Source organism: Stegodyphus dumicola, chromosome 11 (assembly GCF_044657685.1).
Source record: "Stegodyphus dumicola isolate Sdum_Otavi_A_Nest chromosome 11, ASM4465768v1".
NCBI classification, from domain to species: Eukaryota; Metazoa; Arthropoda; class Arachnida; order Araneae; family Eresidae; genus Stegodyphus; species Stegodyphus dumicola.
Window position 1 is genome coordinate 121,794,904 of NC_140778.1, and position 27,353 is coordinate 121,822,256.

The 27,353-nt window shown below is 33.1% G+C and overlaps 1 protein-coding gene across 2 annotated transcripts; it reads right to left on the minus strand.

Annotated features, from left to right (window-relative positions):
• Positions 1-422: 422 nt before the first annotated feature.
• LOC118200441 (uncharacterized) lies at positions 423-27,353 on the minus strand. 2 transcript variants are annotated; one of them, XM_035372411.2, is made up of 5 exons: positions 27,181-27,353; positions 15,193-15,250; positions 8,880-9,085; positions 3,366-3,501; positions 423-544 (listed from the first exon to the last, which is right to left on the minus strand). In XM_035372411.2, the coding sequence occupies exons 2-5, from the start codon at positions 15,239-15,241 to the stop codon at positions 465-467; spliced, it is 471 nt and encodes a 156-aa protein (XP_035228302.2). In that variant the 5' UTR covers positions 15,242-15,250; positions 27,181-27,353; the 3' UTR covers positions 423-464. The 2 variants fall into 2 exon arrangements, with proteins under 2 accessions (XP_035228302.2, XP_085682610.1); XM_085826484.1 differs by lacking the exon at positions 27,181-27,353 and adding an exon at positions 17,192-17,692.

Consider the following 27,353-nt stretch of genomic DNA (forward strand, 5'->3'; position numbering starts at 1 on the left):
CCGTAAACAAACTGTGGTTATGGAATCAGTGTTTGGAGAGATGTAGATTTGCTAACATTAATTCTTTCTCGTAAAACAAATCAGTCAGAGACGCAACGATTGTCAAAAATTATGTTTCTCTTCGCAGTAAAAATGTTATTTAATAGGCCACACAAAGAAGTCATATGATGCCCGCATCAGATTTTTAAAGGACTATTCTTAAAAGTTTTCTTCATTAAACGCAGATCTGAAATTTTGCATAATTAATTAAATTAAAATTCTTTTCCTCTTTTTTTTTCCTTCTTATTCTTATATGAAAAATTGCAAAGATTAGAGATTTTAATTCTAAAAAAAAAAAAAAAAAAAAAAAAAAAGTTCATCTCATTTCTATTAAATGATATTTTGTATTCAATTATACATATGAAGCAAAGAAAAAGGACTAATTTCAACATTCATTTCCAGAAATAGGATTTTTTTATTTAATATCATAAATAATAAATAATGAATAAAATAACAATGAAGCAGAATGATTGACTGATTTCTCGATAAGCTCCACTGTAGAATTCTGTAACAGGAATGAAAAATAGTTAATTAAAACATTTTAAAGTTCAACGCTTTGTAAACATTTAAGTATCGTAATCCATATTCATAAAATGTGAGGAAAGAAAGGGAAAAGAAAAACGAATACTTGAAAAGCTAATGGTAATAGGGAAACGACTGTTTTTAGCTACACATAATTATCCTGATAAACTACAACTTAAGAAATAACTATTTATAAATACGTATAACTGCATATCAAGGTAAAAAGAATACTTGAAAAGCTAATGGTAATAGTGAAATGACTGTTTTTAGCTACACATAATTATTCTCATAAACTATAAATTAAGAAATTACTATTTATAAATATGTATAATTGCATATCAAAGTAAAAAGAATTTCATAGCGTTTCGCCATGTATCAAAAATTGTCTCCTGACCCATTGCTGCATTGTTATCCGCAATTCTAAAATCATCGAAGTCACTTAAAATTCATTAAAATTAACGCAGAATATAGGAAAGAGATATTTAACAAGTCTAACGTACTTATGCAAGTTAAGTACCTAAAATTAATTTTTCAGTTTTCCAAATATTTTCCTTGATCTCAATGTACGTAGCATTGCGATCCGTTAACCCTCGAATAGCAGGTAGAAGAGTTTTTGTCACAATATTCAAACCATTCCTGCAAGACATACTTCAAACAATCACCTTACTGTAACATGAACCCTGCAATTGCTGCTTCAGTTTTTTAAACAAAATGACATCACATGACCAGACTTTTAAACAAAAGGACGTCGCAGAGCTAGTGAATACGGTTGGTTGATAAGAGAAGCTGAAAACAGTATTATTGCAAGACAGTTTGCGGAAACCGGAGGTGTACTCGAAGATTGCTGTGCAAAAGCAGCACTTTTCTGCTGACTTTGTCACGGCGTTTTACCTTTGCTGTTTGTCATAAATGAATCAGTTGGTAAACATAATAAACATTGCTATCGTGGTATTACTTGGGATATAATCAAAAAGAAATGTTTCTTTTTTTCTTCACAAAAGAATAAGAATTATCATCTTCCCGCGAGATTTCTGTGTGGGGTCAGAAAGATCCATTAAATTTCTACGCTTTGCTGTCTTGCTTCGTTTCTGAGTCAAACTTCATTTGCAAGAACCATGTTTAAGCTCTTTCTACTGAACCATTGAATGTGAAAAAACAATTAGACCCTTATCATGGAAAGCAGTGCTTCAGAACAATCGACTCATGTTTTTTCCCTTTCTAGTGTCAATCTTCTAGGTAACCACAGAACGAAAGAAAGAGGGGCAAGAAAAATAGATCTTGACTTATTCTGGAATCAGGAGGGTATTTGTGATCTGAAGGCCTAATTATATAGCAGCGGTTTTCAACCGTTTGCCTAACGCGTACCATCTAAACAAAAATCGAAAACCTTTAGTATCACCGCTACATTTTAAAATCATTATTTTTTAATTTCTCAAAAACATTTAAAAAAATTTTTCCTTTTGCACAACCCATTTTGCACAATTTCCATTTAAATTAAAATTTTTCCATTTGCACAATTTCCATTTCCATTGCAAATAGGCAATATTGCCTATTTGTATTAAATATGAACACATAAAAATATTAGATTACAAATTGGTTACCATTTTAATTAGCAAACTTTTAGTTATAATACTTTAATTCTAAAAGTTAGTATGAAATTTGAGCCTCTTTAAGAGAGATCAATTCCTTTATATCTGGTCTTTTTCACTTAGTTTTAACCGTAAATTAAAATCCACTTTTAATTTTGTTCTGTATTTCATGGAAGCCAATCCTTGTTCACATAAATAGGTTGTGCAAAAGACCAATAAAAATTAATAGCTTTATTTGAAATGCCTTAAATTTTTTTTCAGAGTTCAGCTTTTTTCAGTGTTCTTCAGAAACAAACGACGATATTCTAAAAATCCCGTAGTAAAGTAAGAAACACAAAGGAACAAGAAGACAAAATACCTGCTGATAAAGACTGAAAATCGATGTGAAAAAGTTATTCTAATTGAAAATAGAGCAATAGCAGCACGGAAATGGTGGTGACATGAAGTGTAGACATGCTAATAAATAAATCATCTCTAAAAGAAGTAATGAGATACTGTTATCTTTTTTATAGGAATTTATATTTATTTTTTATTAAATACTACATCCATTTCTATTACTCCTTTTAAAAACATCATGTATGAAAAATTTTGTTATGTCTGTGGCTAAAAGAATATTTGCGAAAATAAAAAAGCATTACTTTGCTAAAGTTTATGGGCGGCCTTGAACGGCATTCAGATCGCATAAATTTACGAGTGGATAGAGAAAATTCTTAAACAGGATGTTGGGATATTTAATTATTGAATTTAATAGTTTAAAATACTTTGTTTCTTTGCTTACCACCTATTTTTCTCTTGCGTATCACCGGTTGAGAATCGCTGGCATATAGCATTTACTAGATTGTATCCTAGCCTACCTAATTTGGCATTTCGAACAATATTCGCATCAATAGTTATATAGCACCACTAACAAATCTATCCTTTAATCATATTTAGTCATAATGAGTAAAATACCATGGTAACTACGGTCATTCTTTCGTCATGACTTAAACCACTCTTCAACGACCATTTTGCAAATGACAGTCACCGATGGCTAATGATTTGGTGTTCTGAACAGCAGACGATATTCGCTTGAAGAAATGGCGTCACTCTCTTAAAATATTTATCGCCTAGGGGGTCTTAAAAACGCAATGTGTGCTCAAAGGAGAGGCATTTTTAAGCGCATTTGTTAACTGTGTTCAGACACTGAAAATTATTAATATTGCGGTAACGAATTACCTCCGACAACCATGAATGCTTCCGCTGTTACCGTCTGGAAATGTGGAGCATCTGTTAAAATTTCGCAGCGAAACATGCCTGTTGAAGTAAGCTCCAAATCTCGTAATACGACTGATGTATTCGTAGTTTGATTCAGCTGTAAGTAAAATGATAAAAAATATATTATTCGTGTAAAGGATATAAAATTGAATAATATAGAATTGAAGGCCTTGGCTAAAAGCATTAGGCACCCAGATGTTTTTAAGATCTTTAAAAGCAAGTGTCAGATACAAAAATGTTTATTTGCATACAATTATAAATTTCTTTTAAAATTATTACATATTATAAAAAATAAAAAGAAACAAACAATTCAACTAAGCATTCATTTTTTATCGTTTCCTTCAAAAACAGGTTTTGTTAAAATTGGTAAGCAACTTTGTTTTAGTGAAATTTCAGTTATTGTGTTGTGCTAGTTGTGTTGGTTTTCATTTGGATTTTTATCGAAAATACCAAAATGCAATGTTAAAAAGCGGTATTAAAGCCTGTTCTTAAAATAAGAAAAAAAAAAAAAAAAAAAAAAACTCGTGCGTTGCCAAAATTCTGAAATGTTCATGTTGCGCTGTACAACATACTTTGGAACGTTTTCAGGAAACAGGTTCAGTCTTTGACAGAAAAAGAACTAGGTGGTAAAAAGTAACATTGAAACGTGACGATAAAAGTTTTATTTGAAAATATAATGAGAAATCGAAGAAAACATTCTCGTGAGCTTACGACATGCAACATGCGACGGAGGACGTGGGCACCACCCCTCTACCAATACGGTTAATCGGTATAGCGCCATGTCCACCTTTATCTAGATAACCATACATGTTCATTGTGCTAATATACTAATATATAAACTTACACACAAATTTGGTACTTCATACAGTGGCGTTAAAGCTAATTAATGTTAGACACTGGATAATACATTGCCATGTTACAAGGTGTATGCAAAAGCATGGATACGGTAGCATATATACAAAACGTGTGTACTCATATGTTGAGATTACAGAAGACATGTACATACTGAAATACTAGGTGCGCAATGTTATGCTGGAATAAGTAATTAGTACAGTGAATTAAAAGTTAGACCCTAGATTAGTACTGTGTGGTACAGTGTCTTGCTACTGAATTATTTGTACTGTTTCCTAAGTACATTAACCAATGTACAAAGATATTAAAACACGTGTATTAGGTACACAGTAATTAGTGGATACCCAAGCGTTAGGTTAGTGCTACTTTAACATACATTAACAATAGGTACTCGATACAATGCTGAACAGATAATTGGTGCAATTAATTGTAGAGTGAGGCTCTAGTTAGTTCTTTGCGATATTGTGCCGTGTTACAGGATAAAATGTGCAGATGCATAGTTACATTATCATATATACAGAAGATAAATTCATATACATATATACAGACATTTCACATTAGGTACATGATTATTCAGTGCGTAATAGATGTATATTAACTATACAGTGCCAAGATATGTGATAACACTAGTAGATACATGGGTACAATTACATATAAGCAAGGACATACACAATTACATATAGACAAAAGCGTATATATGCTTATATTTGGTACATAATAGTCATTGGTGACATAAACATTTGGTACTTACTTCATATACTTTAACTCTAGATCCATAAAATAATGTTAGAACTAGTAATAGGTGCTTATTAATTTCATAATAGGACACTAGGTTGATATTTTGCCTTACTGTGTCACGTTACATAGAAATGTATGCGGGTGCATGGGTACAGCTTCCTATTTACAATGCTATACTGTTTTCCTATTTACAATGCTTATATCATTCGATTTCATAATCAATAGGTACACGACACATTTATATACGAGTACATGAGCAGATGGCACATTGTAGAGTGCCGTTGAGGGTAATTGATGCAATTAATTTTATAGTATTTTAAAAATAATGCATTTATACGCAATTATAAGGTGCATAATTGTCATTGGGCCGAATTATTGTCACCGAGTTATGGGTGATTGTTTTACTTATGGCAATTACGTAAGCCGTTTATGGGTGATTGTTTGACTTATTTTACTATAGCACAATGAAGCATCAGCTCTTTGTGATGAAATGACTGTCGATTACGAGGGCAGTCTGAACATCTTTAAGCAAAGTAGATTCATAAATACCCTAAAGTTCCAAACAAACTGATGCGCCAAACTAATACTTACGGATCGAGACAATACAACACAGAGTAGAACTGTAAACGCTTTTAATAACATTCTAGATGTATTCGATAACGTTAGACAGTGGCGTAGCTAGAGTGGGGCAAGGGGGGACTTCTGTCTCCGGGAACAGCATTCAGCGGCGCCGAACTGATGCTAGGAAATTTTAGAATGGAACATTTTTCATTCTTGGCACACAGAAAGGGGCGCAAGATCTTCAGTTGTCCCGGCGCTGAAAACCTTAGCTACGCCTCTGACGTTAGATCAGGTAACTTCAATGGTGATGAGAAGATTCGAAACTCAGAAGCGTGATCTTCTAACCTTACTTGATGTCTCTAATCTTGAACACTTGTGTGTTATTCTAAGAAAGGATGCCTAGGAGGTCATCAGAATTAGAGCAAGGAGCGGATTGGAAAATTTCATCAGCAAGAATGTTCACATATAAGAGACGTTCGCAGACGTACCAGAAGCTGAGTGAATACCATCTAAAAAACTCCATACAATTACCATCAATTTGTATAATTTCCTATTGACATGTAAAATCTAGAGATTCATTCTATATGCTTACCCACAGATACCTCCATCTATTCAAAACAGTTGGAGATACACTGCTCAGACTAGGCTATTTGTTTCCTGTCATCATAATTCTCGGCCAATTGTATAGCTCTGTGTCATGCATTCATCGGAGATACTTTGGTTGGATGCCAGTACTTAACGTCCATACAATGAATCCTTCATTGATGTTTATTAAATCCCAACACTGAATTTCGATGCTCTTTGAAACAAAGTTGTACCCCAACCACGTGAACTGATTTTTCTCAGCTGATATTTGTCATGTCGTCCAGAGGCTTTTCTTGTGCAACATTGTTGTGGTAAGGTCGTTTAACCGGAATTCTTCTATTTACGATACACTTTTGAAATGGTTAGACGTGAAATTTAAACTTTTGCCTCTGCCTACAAAATGTTATGACTCCTCTCACGATTTCCAACCATCTGACATCGTTAAAATTCCACTTCAATCTAAAAACTTGACATTCACGTGGCCAAAACAAAACTAAAGCTTCCTCAGATGTACATCAATTTATACGTACAATTAAAAACTCGTGTGATGATCTTTAATGAGCAGAACTATAAATTTTTTTCTACGGAAATATTATGGGAGCAAGTGACGCTTTGAAGCACAAACACAAGCAATAAGACAGTTAATTTTCTCTTCTTTTATGGAAATACAAACTATTAACTTACAGCATTGTCTAAAAGTGCTTCTTTACAGCAATATTTATAATAACTCCTCTAAATTATGCCCACCAACACTGACGCATGCTTGACAGCCTAAATTTGAAAAATGGCTTGCAGTTTCAAAGATGCCAACATTTTTCCTACCTTTGCAGCCGCAACGGATATTCTCATAAGAATCGAGACTCGAGAAATCGGGGTATCCAACGAACTAGTCCACTACAGCTAACCCATAGTGCCCCAAAAGTGGTATTCGGATAATTGCACAGATCCATGCTAAAATGAGCTGGCTTCGTTTTGCGCTGAAACCACTGTCGATTACGAAGGCAATCAGAACATCTTTTAAGGAATCAGGAAAAACATTTACCAGAAAGCGCTGAAATTGAGACACGCTCGTAGTAGATATGAGCCTGGCAGGAAGGTCATTCAAAATACTCACCCACACATTCACAAAGATTCATTTTAGGAAAGGATGTTAAAGTTTAGTGTTACGTTTGTGGCTACCCACACTTGAGAAATTCGCACAATGAAAATACATTCGTGTAATAAAAAATCACATTATCTGTAAATCGCAGATGAGCTGGGAAATCTGATTGCAATGTACTCTGCTGCAAAAACTACTGGCAGAATCCCATACGCAGAGGGTAATCTGGTTTTCAACGCTTGAGTTATCTGAACATGGGATGGGTGCAATAGTTCTTCATTTAACAGTCTCCAAACGGTAGACTGAATGACAGCTAAGCGAAATAAAGTAGCTCTTGCATTTGTGTCGGATCTATCTTCCACAAGGTTCCGTTTCTTACCCGCTCCTGTACAATGAACCAGTTTCACCAACTTGGCTTTGTAACCTCTCAAACAATTTATGGTCGGACATTGGTAAAGGATTCTTCATACATTCGTGGCACTGCTCTGCCATTACCATTTTCAGCTGCATAGATTAGATGCATGTCTATCTTCTCGGTATTCACAAAGTCAACGAGGACCATACAGTCGCAAATGGCATATTCCCATAGATCTGCTGATGAGAGGCATCGGACATCGTTGGTGGTTCTCCAGGACTTCTATTTGGCGTTGTACTGTGAGGCCTTTGGCTGGAAATCGGAAAATAAGCGCTTTTGCGCAACTGAGATTAATATCTAAGTTAAACAAACATGAAAATGTTATCTTCTATATGGGAAATAGAAAAAAGAAAAAAATATTCGAGAAAGCTCTAAAAGTCGAGCTGGTGAGTTTCGTTCGCTAAAGGCAGAATTTGGAGAATGACAGTGCCCCTAGCACCAACTGGCGATTGGAAAACGAGTTAGTCTTAAGAAAGTCTTTGGTAAATATGGAGTTCATTGTAAATTCCTTGTAAGGTTTCAAAATGAAAAATTGGGATGATTTACGATTACTAATAGTTGAAATATAATAAACATAGATGAAGAAAATTATGTATCAAGAAATTGTATCCTTGCTATGAGGAGGAGTAGAATTTCACAATTTCTTGATATATAAAAGCAATGAGGCAACTTTGATGGAATGATTAGCTTGTGCTCTTGGCAGCAGAAGGCTGTAGGTAGCTTGCCTCCCATAAATTTCATGACTCTCAACGCATTTTATTATTCTAGTGTTAGCACATTTATATACTTTGCAAATAATTTTCTTTGATACTTTTAATATCAACATCGTTCTGGTCCACACAGTACAGATGAGCTTATGCAGATTACATAGCAGACAGCAATCTGCTTTGTATTCTGGATAAGCTCACCTGTACTTTTTTTTCGTTTAGAAATGTAATGTATAAGAACAAAGAAGCTTCAGTTTTATAATTAACTGTATATACATTTAATGCATATTCCGGTTAAGCTCATCTGTGGATAAGCTCATCTTCATTTCGAGATGGAATGCATAACAACAAAGAAGCTTCATTTTTAAAAATTACCCGAATATACATTTAATCCAAGCTTATCCAAGTCTACGTTCTTTTTGAACGACATTCAGTGGACTTGATTTATTAGTGGTTTTATAGTGATTATGTAGTGGACTCGGTCTAATTTTCAAATGAAGAAAAGGAATCATACTTACATCTAATTTTATTCCACGGCTAGGAAAAAACATTGTACTAGGTTCTTCACTGGGCGAAAATCTGAAGAATTCCTGGTCATTGTGAAACCACTTAATAGTGTATAGAATATCGCCTTCCAGATCGAATTCGCAAGTTAATATCACATCTTTCCCTTCAGGTCGACTTTCAGGTATGCGAAGAAATAACAGTCGGAGACAGTAGGAAACTGTTACATAAAAAAATACATGATCAAAAAGCATTCACACATCACAAAAAAATACGTGATCAAAAAGCATTCACACATCACAAAAAAATACGTGATCAAAAAGCATTCAAAACAAAAGGAATTTTTTTTTTAATCTAAAAGATTTCAGATTTTATATAACTACTAAAGGGGCTTTTTTTAACGTTTTGTGTGTTACCGTTACTTATTAAATATCACGTTCTTCGCACTTAAACCATAAAATTCAATTCAACAGTAATGTCACAAAATATTTAAAAGTGCAGATCTTTAGAATTTCCGATACACAGTCTCGCGGGCTGCAGATAAAAGTGGTTTCATTTTTTTTTTTTTTTTTTTCCCGTACAGTGCTGCCATTGCGCCCTTTGAAATCATTGAGTTTGTTAATCAAAAATTCATTAAAATTTTACAAGATATGAAATAGATAATAAAACGAATTCCAAATTCCGGATCTGGGCTTCCAGATGCCCATATTAGGATGAAGAACTACGTTATTCAAAATGTGATGTCTCTAGGTACCATCGTTTTTTCACAGTGCGAGAAGCATACATACATACATTCATGCAGATCCTTCATTATTTAATTTCTTTAAATATTATCAGGGCTCTAATATTTGGTGGCAACAATTTAAAAAGTCAACCGACATATATAGTGAATCGACGCAAAATGCCAAAACGAAATTAATAGCCCTTCTGGGGAAATTGCCCCTTTGGGCTTGTAGAGACACTAGGATTTTTTGGAAGTAGGAGAATTGAAAAATTAGCAACACCTTCGCCGGGAATCGAACCACAGACCTCTGAAATACCGGCTCAGTGTGCTGACCACTACACTACGAAGGCGGGAAAAATACCTTATATACTCCCGCTTTTAAATGGCGACTGGGGTTTTTAGGGGACCCAATCCCCAAATCCTGGGTCTGGAGATTCATCATCCACGACCCTTTTAGTTCGGGCGCCCTTTTAGTAGAGACCGTTTTAGTAGAGACATTAGGATTTTTGGAAGCAGGGAAGATGAAAAATTAGCAAAGCCTTCGCCAGGAATCGAACCACGGACCTCTGAAATATCGGCTCAGTGTGCTGACCACTAAACCACCAAGGCGGAGAAATACCTTATAGGCTTATAAAAGTTTAATTAGCATTCAAAATTCATCTGTTTCTTAGTATTTAAAAATGTTGAGCATAATTTATGCATTTTAAAATTTTATTTTTCTAACCTCATATTTTAAATTTTTCATGTTGCTTTTCATATAAATAAAAACTTAGTACCTTAACGGCTTCGTGTGCATTATTTCATAGAGCATTTATTATTAAACGAAGTTTCTGCGTTAATTATTAAACGAAGATTCTGACCTCTGTTATTAAATAATAAAGAAACTGTACTAAACGTATGTTTTTTTCTCGCATTACAGAAAAAAAAAAGAAAAAAAAAAAAAAAAACATTCAAGGCCATTACAGAAAAATGTGCGAATCATCCTTCACATCGTAATAACTTCCTCGCTTTGTGGCGATACCTAAAACCACAATTTTATACAACGTGCTCCTCCAACTGAATTAGAATCAGAAGCTTGTAGACTTTAGGATTCTGATGCATGTAAAGTAAATAATCAGAGATGTAACATTTATTGATGACTGATGACTTCGAAAGCCTCTGCAGTTTGGGCTCAGAAATCGATTTTTTCCCGTTCTCTCCGGAAGATTAACAAAGTATATTGTGTTGAATTATCAGATAATAAGAAATCTCTCTTTGATGCAAATCAGTGCCTCCCATTCTGATTAAGAAAGAGCATAGTCGTCCCAAGAAACAAAAAACGTTTTCCCGGAATGGCTAAAAAAGGATATTGCTACACTATTTTAAATAAAAATATCGAGCAAAATATTAATCCCATTGAATACTGAGAGTTGTATGGGTGGGCTCCCAACTGCACAAATGAAAATCCTCCCCCCCCCCGTTCTGCTATAGTCCAACTGCATGAATCAAAATTTCTTTTCCCCGTTGCCTACAGGGTTTTAATTTAACTTTTCGAAGCCAATTGTAGCCAAGGGAAAAATAAAAATAAAGAAATAGAATTACATATCAACAATCAGAACAAGTAAAGAATACCTACCAAGCAGGTTAATTACTTAAATAACAGTAATAAATGGGAGAGCTAACAAAGAAAATAAAAGGTATTGGTAAACATACATATTAGCACTACAAACATCTTTCATTGATTACAATATTAGAGCAACAAGTATTATAATAATATCATAAATTAAATAATTATAAAGCACACCAATTATATTTTTTATAAATTGCATCAATAATAGTCAAGATGTCTGAACTAGACTGGAAAATTTAATATAGTTCACTGCCGTGCAAAAGATTATTCCGAATCAAAGTGTGCTAGAAATATTTTCTTTAATTAAAATAATCATGTAATTTATTATAACAACATTAGCATGAAATTTATTATAACAACATTACTATGGGTTTGGAACACTGACGTATAAATTGTAAATAAATTAAAATTATTATGCTAAGACGTTTTTTCTAAAATTTATCTAGAAGAAAAGAATTAGATAAGCAGTACTGCAAATTAATATAATCAATCAAGCCTCTCAATAAATAAAAGCTTATTTATTTAACCAAAAACTAAAAATTGAGATGCAAAAGTTTGTGTAATATACTTGGAAATATCTGAACAGATAAAAAATTAGAAACGTATAATTAAATTAATAACGAGCTAATTAACAGTAACATTAAGCTTAATTTCATTTAATCTAAAACAAGCAATCGATCAGGATCTCCACATAACTGAAGTTTTATTGCTATTTTGCGTAGATTTGCGTACAAAATAAATATTTGCACTTGTGAAACAAGTGAATAAATAATATACTGACAGGCAACAGGAATTAAAATACAGTGGTTAAAAATATATAACTACTTGTCAGGTATGCAAAGTTACCATAGCCACAGAAATTGAATGATTATAGAAAAGACATAAAGTTAAGCGCTACAAAGTGAAAAGAAAATTCTGGAATAAACATGTTAAGAAAATTAGATGGAAAAATAATCCTTAATTTATTGACATGCATATAAACTCCATGCTTTTGGAAAAGGTTACATATAATTTGTACCGATGTATATTCCGAATTAATTTCTTTTTATATTTTTTCTTATTAAAGAGATTTGTAAAAAGATATGCTAAGTAAGACAAAGGTGAAAATTTGTGCAATATTTTTAAAGAATAAATTAACAAAATATTTTTGCTTCATGAACTGAAATTTTTACTATACATTTTTACACAGTAAATAAGTACAAAAAAAAAAAAAAAAAAAAAAAAAAAGAAGAAGAAAGACCTGAGGGATTTCTGGGATTAGAAACTCGGGTCGAACTATCAATGTTTAGTGACTTTTCCGCTTGATCATAAGACCTTTTGAAATTAGGCTGAACAATATATTAAAGAAAATAGAAGATACAGCATACATAAGAACAAAAGTGGGCTGAATTAGAGATTTACATGTTTGGTGAATGAGTTAAACTTATCTGTATGCCATTCTGAAATATTAGGTTAGGTTAGGTTAGGTTATTTAATTACGGCAAAGCCTCGAGGGCTATCTGCCTACGGGAATGGATGCCTTCGTGGAGGACTTTCTAAGGGGAACTGGCTCGTATACACGTTACACATGGTGAAAATCACGAAAACACCCATTCCAGCCCGTTCGCGGGATTCGAACCTCGGACCGAACTACCAGTGTTCAGCGACTTTTACCGCTCGGCCGCTGGTGGGCCCTCTGAAATATTAGGAAGGTAGCATAAAAACATCAGCGAAGAAGGCAATGGCAATGTAAATCATTGTAATCTAAATGTATAACATTATCAATATCTGCTACTAAATTCAATACTGCTAAAAAATTATAAATGAATTCTATTATAAATCATATGAACTTGTTGCATTATAAGTTACAACAATTAGAAATATTATTAGCGTGATTTAGCGACTATCTTTGTTAACAAATAATTTCAAATACTCGTAATTAATTTTACAAATACGTAATTCAGCCTGAAAATAGGTTAGAAAATAAGCTGCATGAAGATTAAGCTTTACCAAGGTGTTAGAAAAATCTTCTCTTAACTAGAGTTATGATGCAAATTTGTAAAAATTATCATTTAAATATTAATTGACATAAATACAATACAAAATATATAAATTCTACATACATGAAAACTTGAATACAGTGCAATAAACAATATGTGAAAAAGGAATGGATAAAAAGGGAACTCAAAATCCCAAGATATGAATATAAGGGAGTTCGAATTTTTTTGTTAATTATGAAAATTCTGCAGACGCTCATAATTATCAATTTATTAATTAAATGTGTATTAGAAATTAAATGTATGCCAAAGTACATCAGGTAGTGTAACTGGAAAACAGAATAAATATTTAAACGTTTCTAGTATTAAAATGTGGACTTTGTAAGAAAGTGAAATAACCTTAAAATAACTTCAATGACTAAAACTGCAAAGCTTAATATGGCAATATTTTGCAATAATATTAGTGTGAATTTAGAACCACTTAAAAAAATCCAAATTTTAGATTTAATAAAGAGAATTGTTTAAATTAAATTAGAACTGTTTACCTAAAATAGTAAATTTGAATGTTAAAAACCAATCTCCTATCTAAGAAGATTTGTTAATATTTATCTAGACAAGAAACTTATTTAAGGTGCGCTACAATCCGATATTTGATAGGTTAATTACGTATCAGTTTTGTGCATGCCATTAATCTATCAATTTTATTATTCAAAACTGATATATATATATATATATATATATCAGTTTTGAATAATAAAATCTACAATTATATATATATATATATATATATATATATATATAATTGTAGATTTTAGTCGCTGATATATATATATCATATATATATAATAATATAGAAAAAAGTCGCGCTGTTCGTCTATTAGATAAGAGGGGGGGGAGGATCTTCGATTGAAATATCAGTTGATTTTTAAATCGCTCTTAAAAAGTAAATTGTTCATTTGTAAAAATAAATCAAATGCGCAGTTAAAAATATTTTGTTTCATATTGAGTCTCATTCATATACAAAAGCAATATAAACAGAAAGAAAACAGACAAGAAATTGATTTGTTAACTATTATTTATCTATGGAAGTTAATAATTGCTATTTTTGGTCTAATAGGAAATCAGAAAAAGGCTTCAAGATTCATTGAGAAAAAGCCTGACTGAATTAAACAATTTTAATTCTTTTAAAAATAGTTATTTTATATTTTGATTTTTTAATTTTTAAAATTTGCTTTTAATTTTATTTATTAATGATTACATTAATTTTATCATTCAATATAAAAAAGCTTTTTCGAATTAATTTATTACATTAATTTATAATTCAGTTTATTTTGTAATTGTGTTTTATTTGTTTGTTTCTTATGAAGTATTTAGAAAAATTAGTAATTTTGAAATATACATATATATATAGAGAGAGAGATTATTCCTCTTTGCTGTATTTACTAAATCTACTCCCTTGAAAAAGAGCAAGGCTAAATTAAATCTTTTTTTATTCTTTTAAAAATCTATTTATATTATTCTGATTTTTTTTACTTTTAAAATTGTTTTTTAATTTGTTTAATAGACTTCGAATTAACCATAATTTTGAATTAATCATGGACGTCGTGCTCGGTATCACCACGGCAAGTCGGAAGTTGACTGCAATATAAAATTAAATCTTACACTAATAAAAATAAAATTCTTTATTTACTTATTTATGAAACCGTTGGAATATTTTCGAGAGCAGTGTAGACATATTAGTTAGTTCATATTAAGCCCCTTTAAGAAGAAATGAGAAAAAGGCGAGCTCACGAATTTTTATGGCAAATTTAATTAGAGAAAATTGTACAGTTGTATATACGAGCTTCGTACATTAAACACAGCTTCGTACATTACATTCATATCTGCATTAAATTAAAAAAAAAATTAATATTATAAAACTGCTAGGTTTATTCAGTAGATTCAGTGCATTACAAATGCAAGTAGTGCTAAAATTTCATTCTAACACAAAATTAACTGTGATAAAATATTTCAAATACCTTGAAATGCTGCTAAAAACTGCCATAAATATAAATGTAAAAACTTCATTCGTAAGACCTGGAAAACAATGTACGATATCAGTATATTTGACATTATGAATACATCTGTATATTACTATGAATAAATATATAAAGCAAAAGTTACGGATAAGTTTTGCTAGAAAGATTTTAAGTAAACATAAGACAAGTGAATCGGTTGTAGCCAGAACTCTAGCTTTGTTTTAATAACATATTATTTTATTACACTTGATTAAGATACAGACTTAATTTGATTTTTTGTATCAGGTACAATTAAAGTCAAATTTTCTATATTCATTGAAAATTAATGTAAGTAGATACGTTTGCTGAATCGATTTAGTTTTATAATGCATTCCCGGTATTTTCCAGAACATCAGATCTTTCATGTGCCGGACATGTGAGCCCCATCATCATTCGGGGTCGTAATTTCGAGTACCTTTGTTGTTGTTGTTTTATGCTCATTTGTCTGACGTAGTCAGCCAAAGCTCACGAAATTCCTCGTGGCAAGGAGCGCTAGATTACGCCTGCCGTTGGCAATAGCTTTGAGCACCATTCTGGTCACAGTGCGATTTAGCTCAGTTCCAGCCTCAATTTTGATGGAGAGCACCCGGGGGAACGGATCTGAGGGTCTCCCCCCTATCTCCCCTTCCATCAAACCACACGAGGGGACTTTCGGCTCACCGCATATTTAGACTGCCTCATGCCGCACCGACACTATACATTTACAAACATCTATGCCTTCTCTGGGATCCGAACTCCGGGACCTTCAGCACGGGTCAGCAACGCTAACCAGTATACCGGTTGGGCGACTCGAGTACCTTTGATGACGATCATTGTCCGTTTTTGTTCTATTTCTTGGTTTCTGCTGCACTAGGCATAATAAACATGTTTCCTGCTCCCGTTCGTGTCGATTCTTTCTTGTACTTTGTGTCGTCATAGCCGCGCCAGGAAAGCGTTTCTGAATGATTATAAGACTTCTGAGTTCTTTTTTTTTTTTTTTTTTTTTTTTTCGTTTGTTTTTGTTTTAAGAGGTTAGGTCTGTGTAAAAATAGACACCAGGAAATCCTTCCAATGGGTTGATAGTAAGCTTCAGTGAGTATCTTTCAACTGTTGTATCTGTAAAATCATCTCAACAATTGTATCTGTAATCCATGAAATCAACCAAAGTAAAAGAGCTCTTTCTTTTCAATCTATGATCAGAAACCCAATCAGGTACAGTTATGGGTACCATAACTCAATATGGGTGGTATGGCACTCTTTTATGAGTACCACAACCATCCAAACTGAGTATAATACGAATTATACTTTGTTTCTGATGATTGTAAGCTAAAATTACAGCTTAAAAAATGAACTGGACTAGAATCATTACAAACATTGGCTGAAGCTCAAATTCAGTTATTTGCTAAATAGACAATAAAAAGCTGAAGTTAATGTAACCATTGCAGAAAGTAGAATAAATTATATTTAAAATATTAATTTCTCATTATAATAATGAGCCTTGAACTTTTAAACATTTAAACGAAGAACTTTTCTTCTCATCGTATAGAATAATAACAATTTAGATATACGAAAACTCATGTAAAATGACCAACTATTTGATTTATTACGTAAGCCATATTCCTTCAGTTCTAAATGTGTGCACTTGAATTTCAGTCTTACTAACAGAAGGTAATAAAAGATAATAAAACAAATCAAACGTTAAAATTACATACAGCTAATAATATTATTATTATTTTAACAATCGACTTCGAATTAGTGATAACAAGAGTATTTTTATTTAAATTAGTAAATAGTAATTTATAAAAATTTATTGTTTTTGACTTTAGCAATTTTGAAAATATTCGATTCTAAAATGTCGTCCATTCTAAGAGGTACACCTTTTCTACAACGTTTCTGTGAGTAAAATAATAGAAGATTCAGATCTTAGAATGAAGAGCTATCCTGATATTAAAAATATAAATGACACAGTTTTTATACTTACCTTTTTTCTCCTTTAAACTTTGACTGGCTAAAACATACCTTTACACAAAGGCAAGACTGTATTACTTCGCTGAAGCTCAAGAAGAAAATGACACTTTCCCTTTCGTGTTTAAAACAATATTCTGGACAAAATCTCTTCCCCAATTTATAAAGCCATCGACAAGCAAAATCACTGCTTCATGAAAAAATAAAGCATTCACCGAAGTAGCGGGTGTGGCCCAGTCTTTCTAAACACGCCCCTTTTCCTATTAAACTATGAAAAGATTGGATAAAAATTACTTTTGTACGTCGTTATCAGATAGCACGGATTTGAGATTATTCCCACTTTCCCCTTCTCTTGCCTTGCGAGCTATCATAAAATCCTGTTTCATAGGATATCATCATTAAGACATCTTTTAAACAAATGGTCAATACCTAATAGTATTGGAAGCAGGATTCAGACGCTTGGCCTCAGGACTATAGTCAATAAATCTTGGAATACCCCAAGATTACCTATTTAAACACGAAAATAAAATTAAATTACATTAATAGATAACATTTTTTAAAAGTTATTTTGTTTTTCTTTCTTTTTATTGTTAAAAATCTTCGGCATAGAAAACTATGCATTTTTTATGATTAATAAAAATGTATGCAAGAAATCGCTGGTTTTCCTTGTCTAAAATTATTAGTAAGCAAACATTAAATATTAAAATTAAAAAGTCTAATAAAAATATTCGTTATTTCACATTTTTTTCTTTTATTTAGTTATTCTCTTCGTATTACTGATACATGACATTAGGCATCACACGAATTTTATGTGTAAAATATAAAATGCATCAGTTAATTCTGAAAGTTTCACGTCCTATTTTCAGGAGCTAATTGCGTCAAAAATTGGTCTTAAATTGGCCTTACCTGGAAGTCTAGTTATGAAAATTTAATTAATTCTTCTAGTTCAATAATGAAATGTTTTTTAAGTCTATGGGCAAATTTCCAAAAACATTTGTGTATTGAAAATTAAAAAAAAAAAAAAAAAAAACCTGACAGATTTTACATTATGCTCAAAGGGGAGTTTTTCAACGTTTTGTTTATTAAATATAATGTTCTTCGCCCTCAAACCATAAAACTCAATCTAACAGCAATATCACAAAATATTTAAAAAGAGCATATCTTTAAAATTTCCGATACACAGCCTCAGGCGCTGGAAATGAAAGTGTGATTTCCCCCCCCCCTCCGTACAGTGTTGTCATTGCTCGCTTTGAAATCGTTGAGTTTGTTAATCAAAAATTCGTTAAAGTTTTACTAAGTATGTAGCAGCCAATAAAACGAATTCCAAATTCAGGGTTCGGGTGGAGGACTACGTTATTCAAAATTTGATGAATCTAGGTGCCTTTATTTTTTCACAACGAGAGAAATTAAGCGATTGTATCGTTTTCGACCAACCTGTCTTTTTAGCGAAGTCTTGGCGAAAACCCTTTATAAAATTATGACAAAGAGAGTTTTCCATGCATTATTTCATTAAAACCATCTATAACGTAAAAACAATGCGGTTTTATTCCTGGTCGCTCTAGGGAGGAGGCACTGTAAAGTTCTTAACTTTCTTAGAACCTATAAGACTAATAATCATGTCGCGGTGGTCTCAGTCGATGTCTCCTTCGCCTTTGACTTTTGTATCTTGGCCATCCATCCTCTCCTCCTTAAACAGGAATGATATTGGCAGGAGGTAATTTAATTAAAGATTATTTTACCGACCGTTGTCTCACTTACTTGTTTAATCGATTAATAAAAATTAGTAAAAATGTATTTAGACGTTGCCTACAAGGATCTTGCAATGCTCCGCTGTTCTCGGGCCTCATAATTGGTAAATTTTTAAAAACCTGAAATGGAAAAACGAAGGTGGTGTCTTGTGCAATGACCTTCATTTTTTAATAAATGCTGGTGGTTTGGAAAAACTTTAGGAAAAAAATTGATAATTTAATTGCTTATTTCAATACATAGTGTGATAATGAGTTGATGAGGGTTAATGCGACAAAAGCACAGTTTTTATTTTTCCAAAATCTGGCCGCCAAGTTTGTCCCCCAAAACTCAGATTTAATGGAAATAAATCGAAACCGGTAGAACATTTAAATAGTTAGATCTTATGGTACTATTCCGTTTTGAGGACCGTAAAAAAATTGCAGCGAAAATGTGTGCACAAAAGCGTCACATCTAGCGCACGCGCTGATTTCAGATTGCGTAAGTTTATATAGTTTTATATTTCTTAAGACGCGATTGAAATACTAGTTTGATTTTTAAATCCTTTTTTGATTTTAAATCCTTTTTTTGATATTCTATGGATTTAACAATTTGAGAATTGCCTATGACGAAAAGTCTGCAATAGAATTTTGGGTAAAGTGCAGAATCACCCTATGCTTGACGCGTTTTCAAGAATTGCACATACTAGGTAACCATGTACACATCGACTTATTTTCACTACCGAAAATTCAATTGTTTTTAACCCTTTTAAAAAGCGGCGAACAAATAAGTGGACGATTCTGCACTTTACCGAGAAATTTTTCAAAGAAAAGGTATCATTCATTATAGAAAATTATGTTTGAACAACCAACGGGATGAAACAATGCTTTATAACTTGGTCGCGAAATAGCGATGCAGGCATCCATTCAGTTATGTTTAGCAATTTTTATATAAATTATAGTAATGATCTGAAATAGTTATTTACTCTTATGCTTCCATTCAGTCATGTTTAGCCTTTTTTATATAAATTATAATAATAAAAATGTATTATATGAAATGAACCTTTCATCTAAATTAAAACATCAATCTTAGATAGTTATTTATTATTATACTTCCTTTCTTGCGTTAGGGTTGCCGCAATTATTTTTGGCAGCACTGGTATCAACAATAGTTTGGCGATTTTTTACGGCCCTCAAAACCGAATAGTACCGATATTATTATTGACTCAAACTTTGTTCAAAATTTTAATTATATACAGAGACATAGAGATGGTATTTTAAATTTCTATAGATGTAATTTTAGTATTGTTATTTTAAATTTAAGAAATCATGTTTTATAACATTTGTACAAAAACGTTTTTACCCCTATTATACATAAGTTGGGGCAAAAGTCATTGCAACTATTTTTTTTCTTGACGATACCAGTCCGGCTCAAAAATGTGACATAAACAGACGAAAAGACACAATACACATAAAGCTGACATGACAAACCTGGGCCTAAAGACCCTCAATGTAGTCCCTTGCTACTGTCACCACACACTGCCAACCATGTGGAAGGCGCTGAATAAAATCAGCCTCAGCATTTGCCGCACCATCTGTGTGAATCGGGTCATCTGTTGGCGCACAGCATTAACAATGCCCTCTCGTGTTGCAAACATGGACCTTATAAGAAATAGACTAAACCAAATGGGTTTTCTCCCTCGTCTGAGGCGTTCCTGGCTGTCACCTTGATGACATCCAGAGGAGTAGGGATGACTTGCAGAAATTTAACAGTGGTTGCCTATTGCAGCGTGTATAATTGTCAAGAAAAAGCTGGTTGTAGCGCCTCATTTCACAAATTAGAATTTCTACTTATTTTTATTTTTGAAATTGAGATTGATTTTTAAAAATTTAGCATATTTTTCAAACATAATTAACTTTCCAAATAATTATAAAGCTGTTGCATGCTTTCAGGACTGGATATTTTTTTAGCTTTTCCTATGCTGTAAGGGAATTTGTGACTACTTCTTATAGAAAAGAATATTTTAAATCTGAACTAATAGAAAATTTCAAACAAGCAATTTTCTATTGCAATTTTTATGCTTTTTATTGGTGTAAATAAGTAAAAAATACTAAAATATTTAAAAACGAATTTTTGAAAGTTTTGTTTAAAATTCTAAATTGTGCTATTTTTTTAAAATTATAGATGAGTATTATAGCACAATTTCTATATAGGAATTTTATTTCAATTATATTTCATGATACATCATAGCGATAAACACTTTTGACTCCTTAAAAAATTTTGTACATTTAATTCTAATATTAAAATTGTATTTAACCGTAATAATTAATTTTGCTTGTATTTTATAGTGATTATTTTTTAAATTTATTTTTAGTTCTGCATAAGATTTTTTTATTTACTGTTAATTTAATATATTAGCCCAAAGGGGTGATAGCCTAGCAAGGCTGTTAGTTTCGAAGCGGGATTTTGCGCTGTTTTACTATAAATATCCGTGTCTCCTTGCAAATTGTTGTTACCAAATATTATCGCCCTGTATTATATTAAAAAAAATTAAATAATGAAGAATCTGCATGAATACATGAATGTTTCTCGCACTGTGACAAAAACGACAGTATCTAGAACCATCAAATTTTGAATAATGTAATCCTCCACCCAAACATGGGCATCTGGACGGCCGAATTTCGAATTTGTTTTAATCTATTTCATATTTTGTAAAACTTTAACGAATTTTTGATTAACAAACTCAACGAGTTCAGAGAGAGCACTGTACAGAAAATAACAGTTTTATCTCCATTGCGGAAATTCTAAAGATATGCTGTTTCCAAATGTATGTATGTGGTTAACGGGCGAAGAACATGATATTCAATAAATATAGATAACACACAAAACTGTAAAAAAAGGTTCCTTTTGGGCGTAATATAAAATGAGTGCTTCTAGATTTTATTTTACCTTTTTTTCCTCTTCATTACGCTCAGAAACTTTAAGGCTCCGAATTTTATGAATTATTAAAATAACTAATCTACTTTAATGTTAATAATTTAATGATCATGTAATCAAATAAATATTATCGTTTTGTAATGCTATTATAGTTTGGGAAAATCACTGCCTGAAAATGTTCATTAAATTAAAAACAAATTATTAGATCGTGTTTAATTTTACTTTATTTATTTCAAAGCATCGCGTACTATCAATCTTATATTATTTTATGTTATTTGTACGCAAAATTAAGTTTATAAATCTTGTGTTTAGAGTTTTTACCGTTTTACCAAAGTAAAGATATTTGTACAAGAATTACGCGTTAAAAAAGTGGGCTAAATGCAGTAATCTAATCGGTATCTTTTACAATTGGCCTTGGCTACAAAGAGCCTTAATCCAATCGGTTTTGATCATGTCATACGGCCAGTTGGTTAGAGAGAATAGTGGTGCATACGCACCCGCACAGAGGCGAAAAATGTATAGGAGATAATCCTGCGAATATAGCTGTACATGTGATAAGCAATTTGGCATTAGCAATTATTACGGCAGTGGTCTCAGTTCTCATGCAGACAGGCGGCATGGCGGTCAGATCGGAAAGCAACCCTTCAACCTCGGCATCCACTCCCTGAATGAGAGAGGAGCGCTTAGAATTCTAAGCAACAAGTGAAACCCACGTGATGTGGGTCAGCCAATCAGAGAAGAACTTAGTTCGCAAAGTTCTATTTGACCAGAGTGGTCACATGATTGATTCAATTGAATGGAAATTAAAATAATAGAAATAAACTTGAATAAATGAGATCTTGGATAAATGGAAAAGATATTTACACTATTTACATATTTACAATCACCATCTAGGATTGTGATGTATTGTGCGCGGTCTTTTTACCGTATGTTCAATAGTTGGATCATAATCAATGATGTTTTTGATTGCTTGGTACTCGCTATTCCTAGCTTTCTCAAAGAAATTGTGAGATATGGTGAGGATGTGATCCATAAGATCAGGAATTTTGAGGTCTTTCTGGATATCTTTATTCCTGATAAACCAGGGAGCGTTTGTGATTGATCGTAAAATTTTATTTTGTAAAATACCAATCTTTTTCCTTTCATTTTTATTGCCAATAGCCCAAGCAGGGGCGGCATATGTAAGGATCGGTCTTATGAGAGGAGTATAGAGAATCTTTTTTGTATGTAAGTTAAGTTTGGAGTTACGTCCAATAAGTGGATAAATAGCCATATAAGCAGAATTCCCTTTATTGGCAATGTATTGAAGGTGGGTTTTGAAGTTCAGCTGTTTATCAATATAGACACCCAGATATTTGTAAGCATCATTATGTGGGATAAGAGTGCTATTGATTTTAATTTCAGTGTTGACATTCTGAAGTTTTTTATAACGTCTATAGAGAACAGTATTGCATTTGTGAGCGTTGAGATTTATTTTCCAAATTGTGCACCAGTGTGCGATATTGTTAACATACATTTGGAGGTTGTTAATGGCCAGTTGAGGTTGAATAGATTCAGAGAGTACGACAGCATCATCTGCATATTTGAGTACTTTGGAGTTAAGTGGTTGAGGAAGATCGTTAATATAAATATTAAAAAGTTTTGGGCTCAAAACACTACCTTGAGTGACGCCACAAAACATCCTTTTCTTTTTGGAGAAGGTATTACCTATTCTGACTTGGAAAGTTCCGTTACATAGAAAAGAGAAGATAATTTTAATTAAATTTTTAGGAATTTCGAGATCTATGAGCTTTAGAATTAGCCCAGCATGCCACACTCGATCAAAAGCTTTCTCAAAATCGAGGTAGCATGCGGCAACTGCACTTTTTTTCTGAAACGCAAGAGCTATTGTTTCCACAAGATTTAAGACTTGATGAGTGGTCGAGTGACCTTTTCTAAATCCAAATTGTAAGTTATCAATAATGTCATTATTTTCTAGGAAGTTTGTGAGTCTATTGTTAAGGATTTTCTCATAAATTTTGCCCATAGCCGGCAAAAGACTGATAGGTCGATAGCTATTGACATCTTTTGGGTTTTTTCCCGGTTTGGGAATAAAAATTACGATAGAGTGCTTCCATTGTTGGGGGAAGTATGACTGTCTAATACAATTATTGATAATATTGCAGAGATTGATAATGCATCTATTTGGCAGGGCTTTAAGTGCTTTATTGTTAAGTTGGTCGTAACCTTTCGCTTTTCTTGGCTTAAGGTTTTTAATAATGTTTTTCACCTCTTTAGGAGAAGTAAACTGTATGTGCCTTTGAGGCGTAAAATTGCGTATGTAGTTGACTGCTTCTTGAGCTTCGTTTTCAGTTTCCGAGTTATTAGACGGGAGGGGTTTATAGATATTTTCTTGTACTTCTGCCATGAAGTCAGCAATGTCTTGGTCCGAATAATATTTAGTTCCAGAGTGTTCAATTGCGTGCTGGGTATAACTGTTATTATTTTTGAGGGAGCGCGCGATTCTCCAAACATTTTCATGGTTCGGCTCCAAATTTTCAAGTAGGTGGTCCCATTGTTGATTCCTGTATTCATGAATTTCAGTCTTGATTTTTCGGTTTAGGTAATTGAGGTGCCGTTTATCATTTGGGTTTCTAGACTGATGCCAGGTCTTAATGGCTGCGTTTCTGAGCTTGATAGTATTTTTAATCTGGGTGGGAAGGGTTTGAGATTTATTTTCTTTTATGGAGTAAGTAGCAGTGGAAATAGCGTTTTGAATGGTAGTAGTAAATTTATGGATTTCATTCTCTATTGCAAAGCTATGGGGGTAACTATTATTGCAGGTATAATTTTGCAGAAGATTATTGACTAGATTCCAGTTGGTCTTGGTAAGATGTGTTTTCAAAGGGTGATAGAATCCATAGAAGTCAAAGGTGACTGGCAGGTGGTCAGAATTAAGGTCATAAGTGACTTCCAGAGAAGGAGTTTGATTGATATTTTTGAGTAATAGAACATCAAGGATGTCTCCGGAGCCATCATGATGAATTCTAGTGGGGGTGAAAGGTGCGACAATTTTTAGATCTTGATTTAGTAGGTAGTTGTTCAAGAAATTTCCATTTGTATTGTTGAATCTTGAATTCCAAGCTTGATTTTTAGCGTTAAGATCACCCGCAATTAAAGTAGGAAAATTAGCAGCTGTGAGATTATTTAGATCATTATTGTTTAGTCTATTGCCAGGTGGGTTGTAAACTGAAATGAATAAATAGGCTTCATTCAGTCCACTATAAATTATTGCAGCTGTTTTTTCTATATTGCCAGTGTTAGGTAATTCATATTTGGGGAAACGAAGGTAGTTTTTAATAATTATTGCAGTACCTCCACCTCTGTTATGAATTCTATCGTCTCGGATTGTCCGGTATCCAGAGAAATTTATCCGATGTGACTTCCTTAGATGTGTTTCGTTGAGCAGCATGATGTCTATGTTATGGGTGATGAGAAAGTTTTTAATTTCCTCCTTTTGCTTATGAACACCGTTCGCATTGAAGAAAGTGACTTTAAGAAAGCACTTGCTAGTGGTTATGATCTTGTGTTCATTACTTAAAGGACTAGAAGTCATAGTTTAGAGATGAAAAATATTCTATGGCTGCCATAACAACCTCGATTTTGTTCATAATATTTTTAGCTTCTTTGAAGCTTTTTAGAAAATCTTTAGCTTTTGTCAGCTGCAATTTAATCCACTCGCAGAAGGAGGGAGGTTCCGGTTCTTGATTCTGTTTCTGGGTAGGAAGAGCGGATACAGCCGCTTGCGTGCTGGTATTTTGTGCTGCCGTTGGTAGAGCAGGGAAATCTTCTTGATTGAGTTGGAATGTAGGTTGAGGTGGTTGAGCATTTTCCGTTTTACGAGTTTCTATTGCTTTTTTGATATTGTTAGGGTGGAATTTACACAGTTTTGAAGAGCTTACGTGGTCTAAACCACATAAGGCACATTTTGCGGAGTGTAAGTTTTTGTCCTGTTTGCATGTATACCCTTCGTGAGGGCCTGCGCATTTTTGGCATCTTGGTTTGTAATTGCACTTTTCCTTAATATGCCCGTATCTTTGGCATTTATGACATTGAACTGGTCCTGGGCGACTTTTATACGTGCATACCAAAACATCAAGTCCACGTAGTGAAGTGATGTTAAATATCTTTTTCCCCTCGTTGTTTCTTTTGGTTTCCCCAAGGAAAACCGGTAATTTAATAATTTTGCCGTCTTCAAATTTTTCTATTTGTTTTATTTTTGTGATGGGGATGCCCATACTGGCAATTTCTTCTTTTATGATCTCCGGGTTTGAGGTTCTTGGGAGTTTTTTGATAATGGCCTTTAAAGGTTTTTCGCTTTTGAGTTTATACGTGTGGTATGGAATATCCCGTTTAGTAAGCAATTCGGTGGCTTTACGGTAATCTTCGGGATCAAATACTCTTATGGTAAGGGTGTCCCCTTTTAAATTTCCTTTTATTTTTGTGATTCCAATTGTTTCAAATTCTTCTTTCATTCTGTCCCAATTCGCCGTAAAGTCCTGCAGGACGATAGGTGGGATGTGTGAGGCCGTTTTCTTTGGGATGATAAATTCTTCAGTATTATTTACGTTGTTTTGATCCATCATTTCTTCATTGTTTAATTTTTCGTATTTATTTTGTTGGAGAGGAGGTGTGATATCCGTTTCGGAAAATGTTCGTTTATTAGTGATGCGAGGGGTTTTGAATCCTTCGCTGTCAACTTCTGTTTTCTTTTTTCTGTTTTTGTCGCTATGTGTGCGTTTTATGGGGTTGTTTGGTGGGATATCTCTTTCCAGGTCATTCGTGTGTTGATTCTGTTTTTGTGGGGAGTTGGGGACAGAATTGTTCTGTTGTACAATTTGTTTTTGTGGTTGGGAATTCAAAGTAGCTTTCTGTGGAGAATTACTATTTGAATTGCATTTTTTGTCTGATCCTTTTATGTGGATGTTATTTACAGCCGGGTTACTGCTGCATCTTTTTAAGGGATTATTCACGCTTATAAACATGTCGCAGAGTTTTAATTTTGCTGTGATGGTATCTAGCTCGTTAACGATCTGTTCATTTTTTTGAGGAGCTGCATTTAGAATTTTGAACTCATCTAAGAGTTGTTCCTTTAAATTACAACTAGTTTCGAAAGTGGGTTTGCCAATTGTAGTGACTATCCACACAAAAGCGGATATGTTGCTATCATTTTTAAGATCAAATTCCTCAATATGTGTATCAGTGATACCAAATTTGGAGAATTGACATAAATCAAATAACTGCTTAGTAATCTGACCGTTTGCCATTGCACTGACGTACAGAGAACAAAAGGAGAGATCTTACCGCATTTTTTGCAGAAGTCGGTCCGAACTTGTAGTCCAAGGAGCGGTCCGCAGCCGGAGTCCTCGAGAGAAAACTAAAACGAGGCGGTTCGGAGCTGGAATGCAAGCGCGAACACCAAAGCAAGCAGGAGCAGAAAAAATCCCTGTCTTGTCTCTAGGAGCTCAGCGACAGGA

What these genes read in the sequence shown, in the direction of transcription:
- LOC118200441 (XM_035372411.2), bottom strand. Translation starts at nt 15,241, where the DNA reads ATGAAGTTTTTACATTTATATTTATGGCAGTTTTTAGCAGCATTTCAA. An exon ending in GTTTTTAGCAGCATTTCAAG is followed by an intron (nt 9,086 to 15,192) that starts GTATTTGAAATA and finishes TTTATGTAACAG; the next exon opens with TTTCCTACTGTCTCCGACTG. An exon ending in GCCGTGGAATAAAATTAGAT is followed by an intron (nt 3,502 to 8,879) that starts GTAAGTATGATT and finishes TTTTACTTACAG; the next exon opens with CTGAATCAAACTACGAATAC.